Source organism: Xenopus laevis, chromosome 9_10L, assembly GCF_017654675.1.
Source record: "Xenopus laevis strain J_2021 chromosome 9_10L, Xenopus_laevis_v10.1, whole genome shotgun sequence".
Classification (NCBI taxonomy): Eukaryota; Metazoa; Chordata; class Amphibia; order Anura; family Pipidae; genus Xenopus; species Xenopus laevis.
The window spans coordinates 108,236,608-108,248,645 of NC_054387.1; the positions used below are offsets into that span (position 1 = coordinate 108,236,608).

Genomic DNA, 12,038 nt, shown 5'->3' on the forward strand with positions numbered 1-12,038 from the left:
CAATATATGAAGTGAATAGGCAGTTGGTTGTTTGTAATTAAGCAGCCAGAGTGCAGTCTGTTAATCTGTAACCCTTATAGCAAATGTTCCTTTTCGCTCCTAACCATATGATCATGGTGACTATTTTATACATAGCAGCAATAAAAGTCATGTTTTAAATCATCAATTAGAGGAAAGAGGACAGATTTGGTGGGAGGGTGCAGTCTAAATGGGTCCCTCTTTTACTTTTTACAACTGTGTGTTTAGGGGAGAGTATAACTGGCTTTGCTTTAGAATGAGAACAACAAATATTAACACATTAAAATAAGGTGAAGCAAGCTTTTGCAGGTGCCCCCATCTACTGTACATATACAATAAGCCCTGCTAGTCTGATGCAGACAGCAAATGAGAAGAGCTTTACTCAATGTAGCCACATCAGACCAGATCCCAACAGTTAGGAATTACTTCCATGGTAAAGTACAAGTACAAGTAAGCCCTAGTATATTTAGGTTATTCTCGTGTGTTTCCTTGATTCAGCACTACACGTTCTGGTTTTGTGCAACAATTTATAATTTAAATTTCTGCTAAAGCTCCTACTATAAGTGCCAAACATTTCATGAAGAGAGAAAAGACTAACAGTACAGAGACGATTGCATTGAAATACACATTAAGAAGAGGATTTATGGTTAGTAATCAGAGGTCAAAGTAAGATATAAAAAGGTGCAAATAAAAGAAGGTGCATATAAACCTGTGTAATAAAGGGTGTGCCATAGGATCCCTGTCACCCCTCTAGCCCGTGAAGATTTGGTGTGGACAGTGCTGTGTGTTTCAAGGTATTTCGTCCCCTTATAGTCATCACCTGTTGGTTGTTGCAACAAATAATGTGATACTAACACCATACTGAAAAGTAGAAAGATTGTCACCAGGTACTTTTTTTTTATTATCAAATTACTTTACATGTAAAGTTCAGACACTCGTACCTATTCACAACCAAAAGCCTTGCTTAATTGAGAAGGCCATAGCTTCCTTGTTTGCAATTTTACAGATAAACCGGAAGAGCTGCTTTAAAGGGCATGTAAAGAGAAAAAAATAAAATCCCATTTTTACTTTCTTTAATGAAAAAGAAACCTATCTCCAATACACTTTAATTAAAAAATGTGTACTGTTTATATAAGAAACCTGACTGTAAGCAGTGAACTTCTCCCTTCATTTACTGCTGTGGATGGGAATTGTCAGACGGTCCCTAACTGCTCTGCAGGGGAAACAATCATACTTATGAACAGCAGGGGGAGCCCCCACCTTACTTCCCAGCCATGCAGAACTCAAGCAGCTTTGTTTGTGATGATCCCTAAGCAGCCCAGACCACACTGAGCATGTGCACAGTCTTAAGTCTTGCAAAGATGTTTAACAAAGTTACAAGATGGTGACCCCCTGTAGCCAACTTTGAAAACATAAATTATTTGTTTGATTAGGCTTTTGGTGCAGTGAGTTCATGTTTATATTTTGTATACAAAATACAGCATTTCTAGCCTTATTCTATTTTAGACTTTACATGCCCTTTAAAGCTGGGCTCAACTGAGACAGACATACTCACGAGAGGCAAAATATCGCTTTAAAGATGCATGCATATTGTGACAATCTTTACAAAGAAATCTCGGTTAAAGGAACACTTAGCCTGAAAACAAGTCACTCAAAGGAGAACTATCGACTTCTCACATTGCAGTTTAGCGTTATTAGTTTGGAACATGTTGTAGCTGTATGCAGCCCATTTAAGTGGTTTCTAAGAGGTCGCCACTCACGTCTGGCATAATCTACACATGGCGGAGCATTGTTTTCAGGGCACTTAAGTCCACCGTAGTAGGAATTTTCAGCACTGATTGGATTTTTGTATGTTATACGAGAGAAAAATCATCAGGACAGACTTGAGATGCCAATGAACATAGAGCTGCAGAACATGGGCTGTGTAATGGAGCTCTCTGTGCAACAAGCTGTGCATTTTAAAACTGCATTATGGACATTCTAAGTTCCATTTTTAAGGCAATATAGTGACATTGACATATAATCATATGTATTTGTAAAACATACTCAATGCCTCCCTGTATGTCCCTAAAAGACACAAAGTAATAGCATTCTTGATTAAACTAGATGATTTCTCCAGTGCAGATATTCTGGAATATATCCTCCTGGCCAGACAAAATACCTACACATTTTATTAACGCGATAACGATTAATTGGACAAATTTGTACCTGGCAGTAACCCATGGCAACCAATCAGTGATTAACATGGTTCAACCATCCTACAGTAATAAAATTCTGATTGGTTGCCATATTTTAAATTTGCACCTTCTACTACCAACTAATATGCAGGATGCAACCACCTGATTTGCTAATTAGACTTGTGAATTTTAGAATAAATACACAGTATATAGGGAGTCAGTCCCTAACCTCAGTTAACAACAGCAGAGAACATGTGCAGTGAATCAGCAGAAAACAATTGGGGCATCTTCATTTTTTGGTAAAGAATCCCAAAAATAATGGTAAGCATTCCTACTATATTTAATACCTGTTCCTACCCTTTGAACATTTAGTTCCACTTTAAAGTTCCATATCTACAATATTTACCATGACTGTTATTTCTATAATTTAAAGGGGTTGTTCACCTTTAAATTTACTTTTAGTATGACGTAGAGCAGGGGTGTCCAAACTGCGGCCCGAGGGCCACATGCGGCCCAGGAAGGATATGAATGCGGCCCAGCATGAAAGTCTCAGTTCCCGAAAAAATGTCATAATAATAATACAATGATAAGTTTATTTAATATCCAGATGCCCATTATTCCAGTGTATAGCTCCATCTTGTTATCCAACTGGTATTGCAGTTCTTTTCTGTGTATTTTCTTTACTTTTACAAATCAAAAGTGTTTGTGTATTTCATGCGTGGCCCCCGGACAATTTTTCTTTTTCCAATGTGGCCCAGGGAAGCCAAAAGATTGAACACCCCTGACGTAGAGAGTGATATTCTGAAACAATATGCAACTGTTTTTCATTTTTTATTATTTGTTTATTAGGAGACTGGAATATGAGTAGGAGAGGGCCTGAATAGAAATATGAGTAATACCAACTATCAATAATACATTTGTAGCCTTACAGAACATTTGTTTTTATATGGGGTCAGTGACCCCAATTTAGATGCTTGAAAGAGTCAGAAGAAGAAAAAAATGATACTAAATAAACAATAAAGACCAATTAAAATATTGCTTAGAATTAGCCATTCTAGAACATACTAAAAGTTAACTTAAAGGGGAACTATCACAAAATTGAAAATTTAATTTAATAAGCTTCAGTATACTGAAATAAACTTTCTAAATACAATCAATTAAATATTCTGCATCGTTTATTGACAGATCCAATATATCTTATAGGGGGGCTCCTTTTGCCTAGAAGATGTATTAGAGCTCACTCTATTAAAATCACCAGACATCATGTCTCTCTACATGCAGAATTTGTGCAAAAGGCAGTTATTTTGTTTGTACCGGAATCAGTTATTTGAGTGAGCTCTAATAAATCTGCTAGGAAAGGGAGACCCCCTTATAAGATATATTGGATCTAATTGTCAATGAATATCTGACACCCAACTGCTGCATGGAGACAGAATGAAGAGAAACAGATACTGAGAGAGGGAAAGTGAACATAAACTTGATTATTTCAGAAATGATGCAGAATATTTAATTGATTGTATTTCCAAAGTTTCTTATTTCAGTATGATGACGCTTGTATTACATTTTTAATTTAATGATTAACCGCCCATTTAAGACATATGACACCCTGAGTGTTCTCTTTGAATGAATCTAAACACACATCCCTACAGACAGCTGCTTGCCATATTAGTGAATGAGAGATGTGCTGTATAAGGCAGATTGGCAGGGGGACATAACCGAGCATTGACTTCCAAGTTCTATTATTATATAAGCCTGCCAACACAAGCGTATACCTTGGACATTGCGTTTCCCACTCTAGAGGGGTGAGAAGCAGCTGTCTGCACAAAGAAGTAGATGCGGCCATTGCCTGGAAAGCCCCAATTATTTTGCCTTACAGAACACTATTAATAAAGGCTGAGCTTCCCCTTTGACAGTTCTTGCAACTGTTCTTACTACTGCATTTTGCAATATTTTATAAACATCTCAGCAATATAGAAACAATCAGAAAAACTCTCTGCCACCATGAATATATATGAATGCCACTGTGTATGTGCCATATCCTATGAGCCACTTGTTTTTGATGCGTGTTCCTTTAGAGGCGAGTGCATGCATGAGCACCATACTTACACAGGGATTTTCCATTTATACTGAAATGGCCGTCCTCTTTTAGATAGTCTCTCACATTTGCACTTCCACAGTAATTCAAATGAGCTGCAACATACACACGTACACACAAAGGAGTCATTTAAACAAAGCAAACAAGGTTGGTTTTGCATGAGCCCTGGGAAACAGGAATGTAGGCAACACATGGCTTCTGCTTATTGCTTAAGGTGGCCATAGACGTAACCATTATGATCTTTCTTGGAAAACATTGTTTGTTTGTTTCAATACACATGTGTAGAGCTGAATTGTCAGTTATACATGTAGAAACAATAGAATTCTATCTGTATCTGATGATTCAGCACTAACAATGGGTGATGTTTGGGTGCCTTCAAAGGCACCCAATTAAAATTTTCCGTCCAGCCCGATCGACCGATATCCAAGTCTTCTGCCAATATTGGTCGGCTGTGGTTTCCCACCATACACAAACCGAATATCGTAAGAAAATTCGCTTTTATCTGCGCGTCTATGGCCACCTTTACACATGTCATTGAACAGTCTTTAACACGTTCATTGCCAGGACCAAGAAACACTGTTTTGCCATTGTTCATGATTCCTAAAAGTATCCAGATAACATGGCTAGAGAAGACAGTTTGGCATTGGAATAAGTGACCCCAAAGCCTCAAAATAATACATAAACAGGCATTTAAACACACCACAAGGTGCATTACAAATTCAAAAGGCAGTGAGAGCAAAGCCACCTTTTTCCGACACCGAGAGTGAAACAAGTCTGATGTGAGTTGAATGAGAGAACGGGGTACCTTTGAGGTCACAACCAAGCTTCAGCATAACCAAATGAAACAGGCGCACAACCACAGTTGCTAGAGATGATGCGGTATTTTTAAACAGCAGCATGGTCTTATGCATGTAAAAAGGGATTTCTCCTATTGGGGAAAATGTAGTCTGATTAATTGTTAGGAAATATAGCATAGTGCACACATTTTGGGGAGCCTGTGTATAATGACCAGACACAGCAATCTGTAGGTGCTATAACTCAAAAAGCAAATGCTGACAAGTCTGTAGATTGTGTTAACCCCCCCCCCCCCCCCAGCCTACCATGAAAATTTGAGTATTCAAAGTTATTTTTTAGTCAAAAATTTGAGGCTTTTTTAAAGGAGAATTCAACCTGTAATATAAAAAAAACACTCTCCCCTACCCTGGGTAGTATCCCCCTCCCTCCTCCCCCCCAGCCTACCTGCCCCCCCGGGCAAATGCCCCTAATTTTTTACTCACCGCTCTGTTAGGTTTGCCACCTGGCCCGGTAAAAATTATGGTTGATCCAAATGTTATTAATAGTGAAAAAATATAAATATATAGAAAGGCCGGTATTTTTTTCCAGAAAAGGTGGCAACCCTACTCTCCTTGCTCTGGCCTCGGAGTTCACGTCAGGCATCTTTGTTCTTTTTCGGAAGCTTCCGGTCCCGAACCACTGCGCATGCACCGAAAGTTAAGAAAATTTTCATGACTTTCGAAGCATGCAAAGTTGTTCAGGACCGGAAATTTACTCCCAACTGCCAGACAAGACATGAGGCTTACCAGAGAAGAAGAAGAAGATGGCTGCCATGAACTCCGAGGCCAGAATCTGCACGGAGGGTTGAATAAGAAATTATGGGCACTTGCCCGGGGGGGGGGGTTGGAAATCTACCCAGGGAGGAGGTTTTTTTTTATGGGTTGAATTCTCTTTAAAAAAAAAAAAAACTCCAATTTTTTTGAGATTTTATTATACCCCGAAGCTGGACTCCGAAAATAACACCTAAAACCTGTCAAGCGCATTTAGAAGTCAATGGTAGAGGTCTCTCCATCCATTTGAAGATATTAATAGCCTTCATGATGTTTGATTTAGTGGGTTTCGCCCAAAATCTCGATCAATTCAAGTTTATTTTTGCCGAAAACTATCAATTTAAAAAACCTCACAAACCTCAAAACTTGGCCTTTGATAAATAATTCCCTAAATGTATGTTTATATCAGCACAGCAGAAGCAATGCTTTATCTGTCACTGTTACCCCCCACGAGGGCACAAGCAACTTCAGAAGGCAAGGGTCTGCAACGTCAGCAATGTCTCGAAAACGTTTGCTCATGTGTCAAGTTTTTCAGTCAGATTTGTGTTTATGGATAAATCAAAATGTGTTCACTGGGTGTAGGCAAGACGTGCTTGGCAATGTTGCAGAACAACACCCTTCAATGGCAGTGCCAACGACTGTATCCTTGCAGGCTGCTAAATTACTAAATTGCTAAAATTTGCTGCAACAGCAAAAAGTTGCCTTGAATTGGACAATAACCATAACAAAGACTCCTTATTTAGGCTGATAAAATGTCTATTACCACCGTTTTCAGCACCATTGTAGGGAAGAGATTAAATAAAGCTTGGTGACATATCTGGCAGGGCAGAAAACAATATGGCACAGGTACCAGTTGGGAGGCCACAATTTCAGCTACAAGTAGAATTGTTCTGAGATTACAAATCCCAGCATGCAGTTTTGCACCAGCGCCTGTGGAAAACTGACCATGCTTTTGCTTTAGGACAGAAACCAGCTAATAAGGTTTGAAAGAAAGTGGCAGAACAGTAATCTTACTTGATTTTTTCTGGCTGCGGTCTCTGGAGTATACTAGTGTAGATGATGCATGCATGCTTGAAGATGCCGAGTGCTCGTTTGCAGAGCCTGCATGTATATTTCCAGAGGCTGCGTTTGTGATTGCAGAGCCTGTGTGTAAAGTTCCACAGGCTGAGTGTTTGCTTCCAGAAGCTGCATGAACATTTCCAGATGCGGAATAAGATGCAGAAAGTGCCGTCAAGGTATCATTTCTCTGAGAGACGATGCTGCAGTCACTGCACGTATAGCCATTGATCATTGTTGTCTGTGTTTCTGCTGAATTAAAGTCTCCATTGGACTGAATCACTGTAGTGTTGCCATCTAGTAAACACAAAGAGAAGATTATTAATAATTCCTCTTTTTTCTTTCCCCAAAAAAAATCATTAGATAATTCTACTCACCTTTTATCAATTCTTCATCATCAAGACCTAGCAGGGAGAAGAAAATATTTTAGGAAATAAATTATACATCTATATAGAGTATAATCAACTTTTTTTCATTATTTCTTGTTTATTTTCTGGCAAATAATGAAGGGGCACGTATGTTCCTTTACTTACATGTATTTTCTATGTTTTGCTTGGCCTTCTGAAGACCTATACACCAAAGTACAGTTTGGAAATGCACATGGATGACCCCCCCCCCCCCCTTTAACTGCAATTTCTCTCACTAAACCCTAATATATATATATATATATATATATATATATATATATATATATATATATATATATATATATATATATATATATATATATATATATATATATATATATATATATATATATATATATATATATATATATATATATATATATACACTAGGTTGGGGGAAGTGCATAAAGCAAAATGTCATCCTACATAAAAAGTACAAAAACATTTTGATGTACCTTCCCTACTATCTAATAATGTTCAAATCACAAATACTAAATGCAAAACTAAGATCCTTCTTTGGATCACACAGGCCAGGAATTACAGTATATGTGGCCCTGGCAATACGTAAAAGCTGAGGGCCTGAGAGATGGGGGAATTACATCAGAATTAGCCACAAGATACAAAAAAAAAAGTGTGTATACAACCAATATATCTCATGACAGATGATTAACATAAACTTACTGCACCAGAAGCCTAATTAAACAAATGATTTATGTTTTCAAAGTTGGCCGCAGGGGGCTGTCATCTTGTAACTTTGTTAAAAATCTTTGCAAGACCACGACTATGCACATGCTCAGTGTGATCTGGGCTGCTTAGGGATTGTCAAATCAAAACATCACAAGTCAAATAATATGTGCCAGAAGCTGCCCCCTGTTCTACGGGAGGGAGGAAGCGAGGCCTATGTATAAACTGCGGCCTGCAGTACCTTCCTGCCGAAGTGTGCGTCAGATGCTGCAAATTTTTGCGAAAGAATGCAAGGATGACCATGTTGCGGGTCGGCAAACCTAGCACGGTTCCTGAACGCCCAAGATGTACTCAGTCCCCCAGTGGAGTGAGCCTTAACTCCGAGCGGGGGGGGGGGTGACTTACCACATATGCTTTACGAATGGTTTCCTTGATCCACCTAGAAATGGTGGCTTTTGACGCTGGTGACCCCTTCTTGTTCCCGGAGGGTAAGACCAGCAGTGTAGATAGAGGTAGATCGAATCTCCTTAGTGCGCTCCAGATAGAATTCTTACTGAATCTAGCGCATGAAGTGCTACTTCCATAGGATGTTTTGGCTGTGGACAGAATGTAGGAATGGTGATCTCCTGATTAATGTGAAACTCTGACACTACCTTCGGAAGAAATGAAGGAGTAGCGCGTTAATACTGCCCTGTCTAAATGAAAGATCAGGAACGGCGCCTGACAAGAAAGTGCACTAAGTTCGGAGACTCGCCATGCTGAGGAGATGGCGAGAAGGAAAGTCAATTTCCATGTCAGCCATATGAGCGGGACAGAAGCTAGAGGTTCAAATGGAGGCTTCTGGAGTGCTGAGAGGACTAAGTTGAGGTCCCAAAGTGGCAGAGGTTCCCGATAGGGGGGAACGAAGTGTGCCACCCCTTGGATGAAGGGATGGATATCTGGAATGAGGGCCAGACAGATAGAGCTGAACGTTGGGACTTAGAGATCCCAGAGATAGCCCTTTCACCAGGCAATCTTGTAGAAATTGCAATATATTAGGAATGGAACATTTGTGGAAGGGGACATTGTGGCAAGCACACCAATCCCTATAACAATTCCACACCCTATAATACGCTTTGGAGGAAATAGGTTTTCTGGCAGCCATCATAGTTTGAACAACCGATTAGGAGAACCCTTTGCGCTGTAGGGTTAGGAGCTCAAGAGCCATGCCGTCAAATGAAACACGTTGGGTTTGGGGTGTAGAATGAATCCTTGGGCCAGAAGATCTGGGATTTGAGGAAGTGGCCATGGCTCGTCGATGCAGAGCGTCGCTAGGTCTGAGAAGCAGCCAGTCACGGCCAGTGGGGAGTGATCAGGATGATTGTGCAGCGTTCCCTTTTTATTCTTTTGAGCACTTTTGGAATGAGTGGAAGAGGAGGGAAAAGGTAGGCTAGCCGAAAATCCCAAGGTGCCGTCAGTGCGTCTGCCGCTAGAGCCAGCGGGTCTCGGCATCGAACCATGAATTGAGGAACTTGGCGGTTGACCCGAGAAGCCATGAGATCCACTTCTGGGAGCCCCCACTTGTGTACTATGGCTTGACGTCCTGTTTGAGAGACCATTCTCCTGGATTGAGTCGTTCGCGACTGAGATAATCTGCCTGCCAGTTTTCAAGGCCGGGGATGTAAATGGTCGTCAGAATCACCTCGTGATTTTTGGCCCAGGACAGGATTCGACTGACCTCCTTGAGGGCTGCTAGGCTCTTGGTTCCCCCTTGATGGTTGATGTATGCAACTATGGTGGCATTGTCGGACTGAATATGTATCGCTTTCCCATTCAACTCCGTTGCCAGTGTAAAAGGGCAAGTCAAACTGCTCTCAGGTCTAGGATGTTGATAGGCAGTTTGGCCTCGCTCAGCGTCCACTTGCCCTGAGCCGTCTGTGAGAGAAAGACTGCTCCCCATCCTAGTAGGCTGGCATCGGTTGTTATGAGTTGCCATTGTGGTCCCTGCATCGGTTTTCCCAGTGCTAGGTTCTGGTAGTGGAGCCACCAGGTTAGTGATTTTCTTGTAGAAGGGGACAGAACTATTCTTTGTGTGAGGCTGACACGCTTCCACAGGGATAGTAAATTCCACTGTCGTTCCCTGAGGTGAAATTGGGTGTAGGGAACTGCCTCGATGGAGGCCACCATGGAGCCCAGGACTTTCATCACAAATTGGACTGAAGGTTGTCGATCTTGAAGAAGCTGTCGAATCTTGTGGAAGGAGGACCTGCTAAGTCTTGGTGGTGAACACCATGCCGAGGAATGGCATTTATTGGCTCGGCGTCAGATGCGACTTTGCCAGGTTGATTTTCCAACCCAGTGTGGTTAGAGTCTGGATTGACAGTAAGAGTTGGCGTTGGGCTTCTGAAATGGAGGGACCCATGAAGGAGGTTGTCCAGATATGGTGTGATGGAGATTTACCCGGAGACCTAGTGCAGCTGCTTCCGCAGCCATCACCTGGGTAAAAATGAGTGGAGCTGAGGCCGAACGGGAGGGCCGGGAATTGGAAGTGTTTGTTCTTGAAGGCAAAACGCAAGAACTTCTGATGAGGAGGGAAAGTGGGGATTTGGAGGTAGGCGTCCTTGATGTCCAGTGCCGTGGGAAGATCCCCTGGGTTCATTGCCGTGATGACTTTGTGTAGAGACTCCATTTTGAAATGTGAGAACCGGATAAAGGTATTGAGATTTTTCAGATCCATGACTGGTCTGTACGATAGGTCCTTTTTTTGGGACGATGAAAAGGTTGGAGTAGAAGCCTCAAAACCGTTCTCCTCTGGGAACGGATATGATGGCTTGCTCTTGAAGCAGATTTTGAACAACCGAAAGGAAGGCTACTTGTTTGTGAAACAGTGCTTGTGAAGTGTTAGCATCTGTGTCTACAGATCTAGACAAGTCAATACCCCCGAAATAAGGTAGTCAATGTGGTCTGGAGAGGAATGGAGAGCATCCTCACCTTCCTCCGTCTCATCTTTAGATAGTTCCCCTTCACTTAAAGATTGGTTATCCCACGAAGGGGAAACTCTAGGGGAAGTAGGTACACTTCCCTCATCAGAGGATGAAGGGGCTGGATTCTATGGCCCCACGGTCAAGTTTGTCTGATAGTTTGTCAAGGCAGGCTGCCAGTTTGGGAATGCCTGTGGACAAATTGACAGCCCAGGTTGGAGGATCCTGGCTGGAAGTGGAGGGCTGGGCTATTGGGCCTGGTGAAGGGATAGCCTGGGACCCGGGGTTAGAATGCAATGCATCTTAAGATTCAGGTGGTGCTTCAGCAGAGGGCTTGGAACAAGCTGTGCATAATGGCTCCTTGCGTCCAGATGGGAGGCGTTTACAGAATTTAGCGCACGCCAAATATCTTATTTTGGACGGAGCATGTGCCCCTCTGGTAAAGGGACCCTCTTGATTGTCTTCAGACATGGTATAATGCGTCTTAAGGCTCAAGAGTTAGGGACAGGTTGGCTACTTTCTCAGCGTGTGCCTCCTGAGGAAGTCTCTCGATCGCCATCGAGAGACTGTGGGAGCTGTTGGGGAGAGCATCACGGCACTTGTCGCCATGCTTACTTACCTGTAGCTGGGAGTCTGGCCATTGCGCTATGAAAAGCAGGGGCTTTCCCAGTTCCTTGTTTTGGCTAGTGCGGGTGGACAGCAATATTCCATATAATGAGGGATATGCTGGTTGCACATGAGCTCTAGGATCATCTCCCTCACCCAGCACTGCCAATCCCACGTAGGGGGAAGCCTCTATAGAGCGGTTCCTCAGTGAAAGCTCTGGGTCAACCCATAGTGCCAGAATTGGCTGTTGTGTCAATAAATCCTTTGAAGGATGAAAAAGATCCTAAAAAATTAAGTTGCACAGGGTAGAGGGGTATAGCCCCAGGGGAGGAGTCTTCTACTGCTTCATTGTCCTGCCTCCTGGTGGTGGATGCTATACCCACTGTCCCTGTGTCCCACAGATCTCTGAGAGAAATGGGCCATTTTTTAAG

At 42.0% G+C, this 12,038-nt stretch overlaps 1 protein-coding gene across 21 annotated transcripts in view; it reads right to left on the reverse strand.

Annotated features, from left to right (window-relative positions):
* Positions 1–12,038, reverse strand: part of sun1.L (Sad1 and UNC84 domain containing 1 L homeolog) — a 49,509-nt gene that overhangs the window by 14,989 nt on the left and 22,482 nt on the right. For 9 of the 21 annotated variants that reach the window (XM_018236398.2, XM_018236392.2, XM_018236393.2 and 6 more), the window contains 5 exons: positions 7,328–7,354; positions 6,909–7,247; positions 5,096–5,218; positions 4,302–4,385; positions 728–838 (listed from right to left, as the gene is read on the reverse strand). In XM_018236398.2, coding sequence (XP_018091887.1) covers positions 728–838; positions 4,302–4,385; positions 5,096–5,218; positions 6,909–7,247; positions 7,328–7,354 — 684 coding nt within the window. The remainder of the gene's footprint in view (positions 1–727; positions 839–4,301; positions 4,386–5,095; positions 5,219–6,908; positions 7,248–7,327; positions 7,355–12,038) is intronic. The other 12 variants (XM_018236404.2, XM_018236396.2, XM_018236394.2 and 9 more) reach the window with 7 other exon arrangements.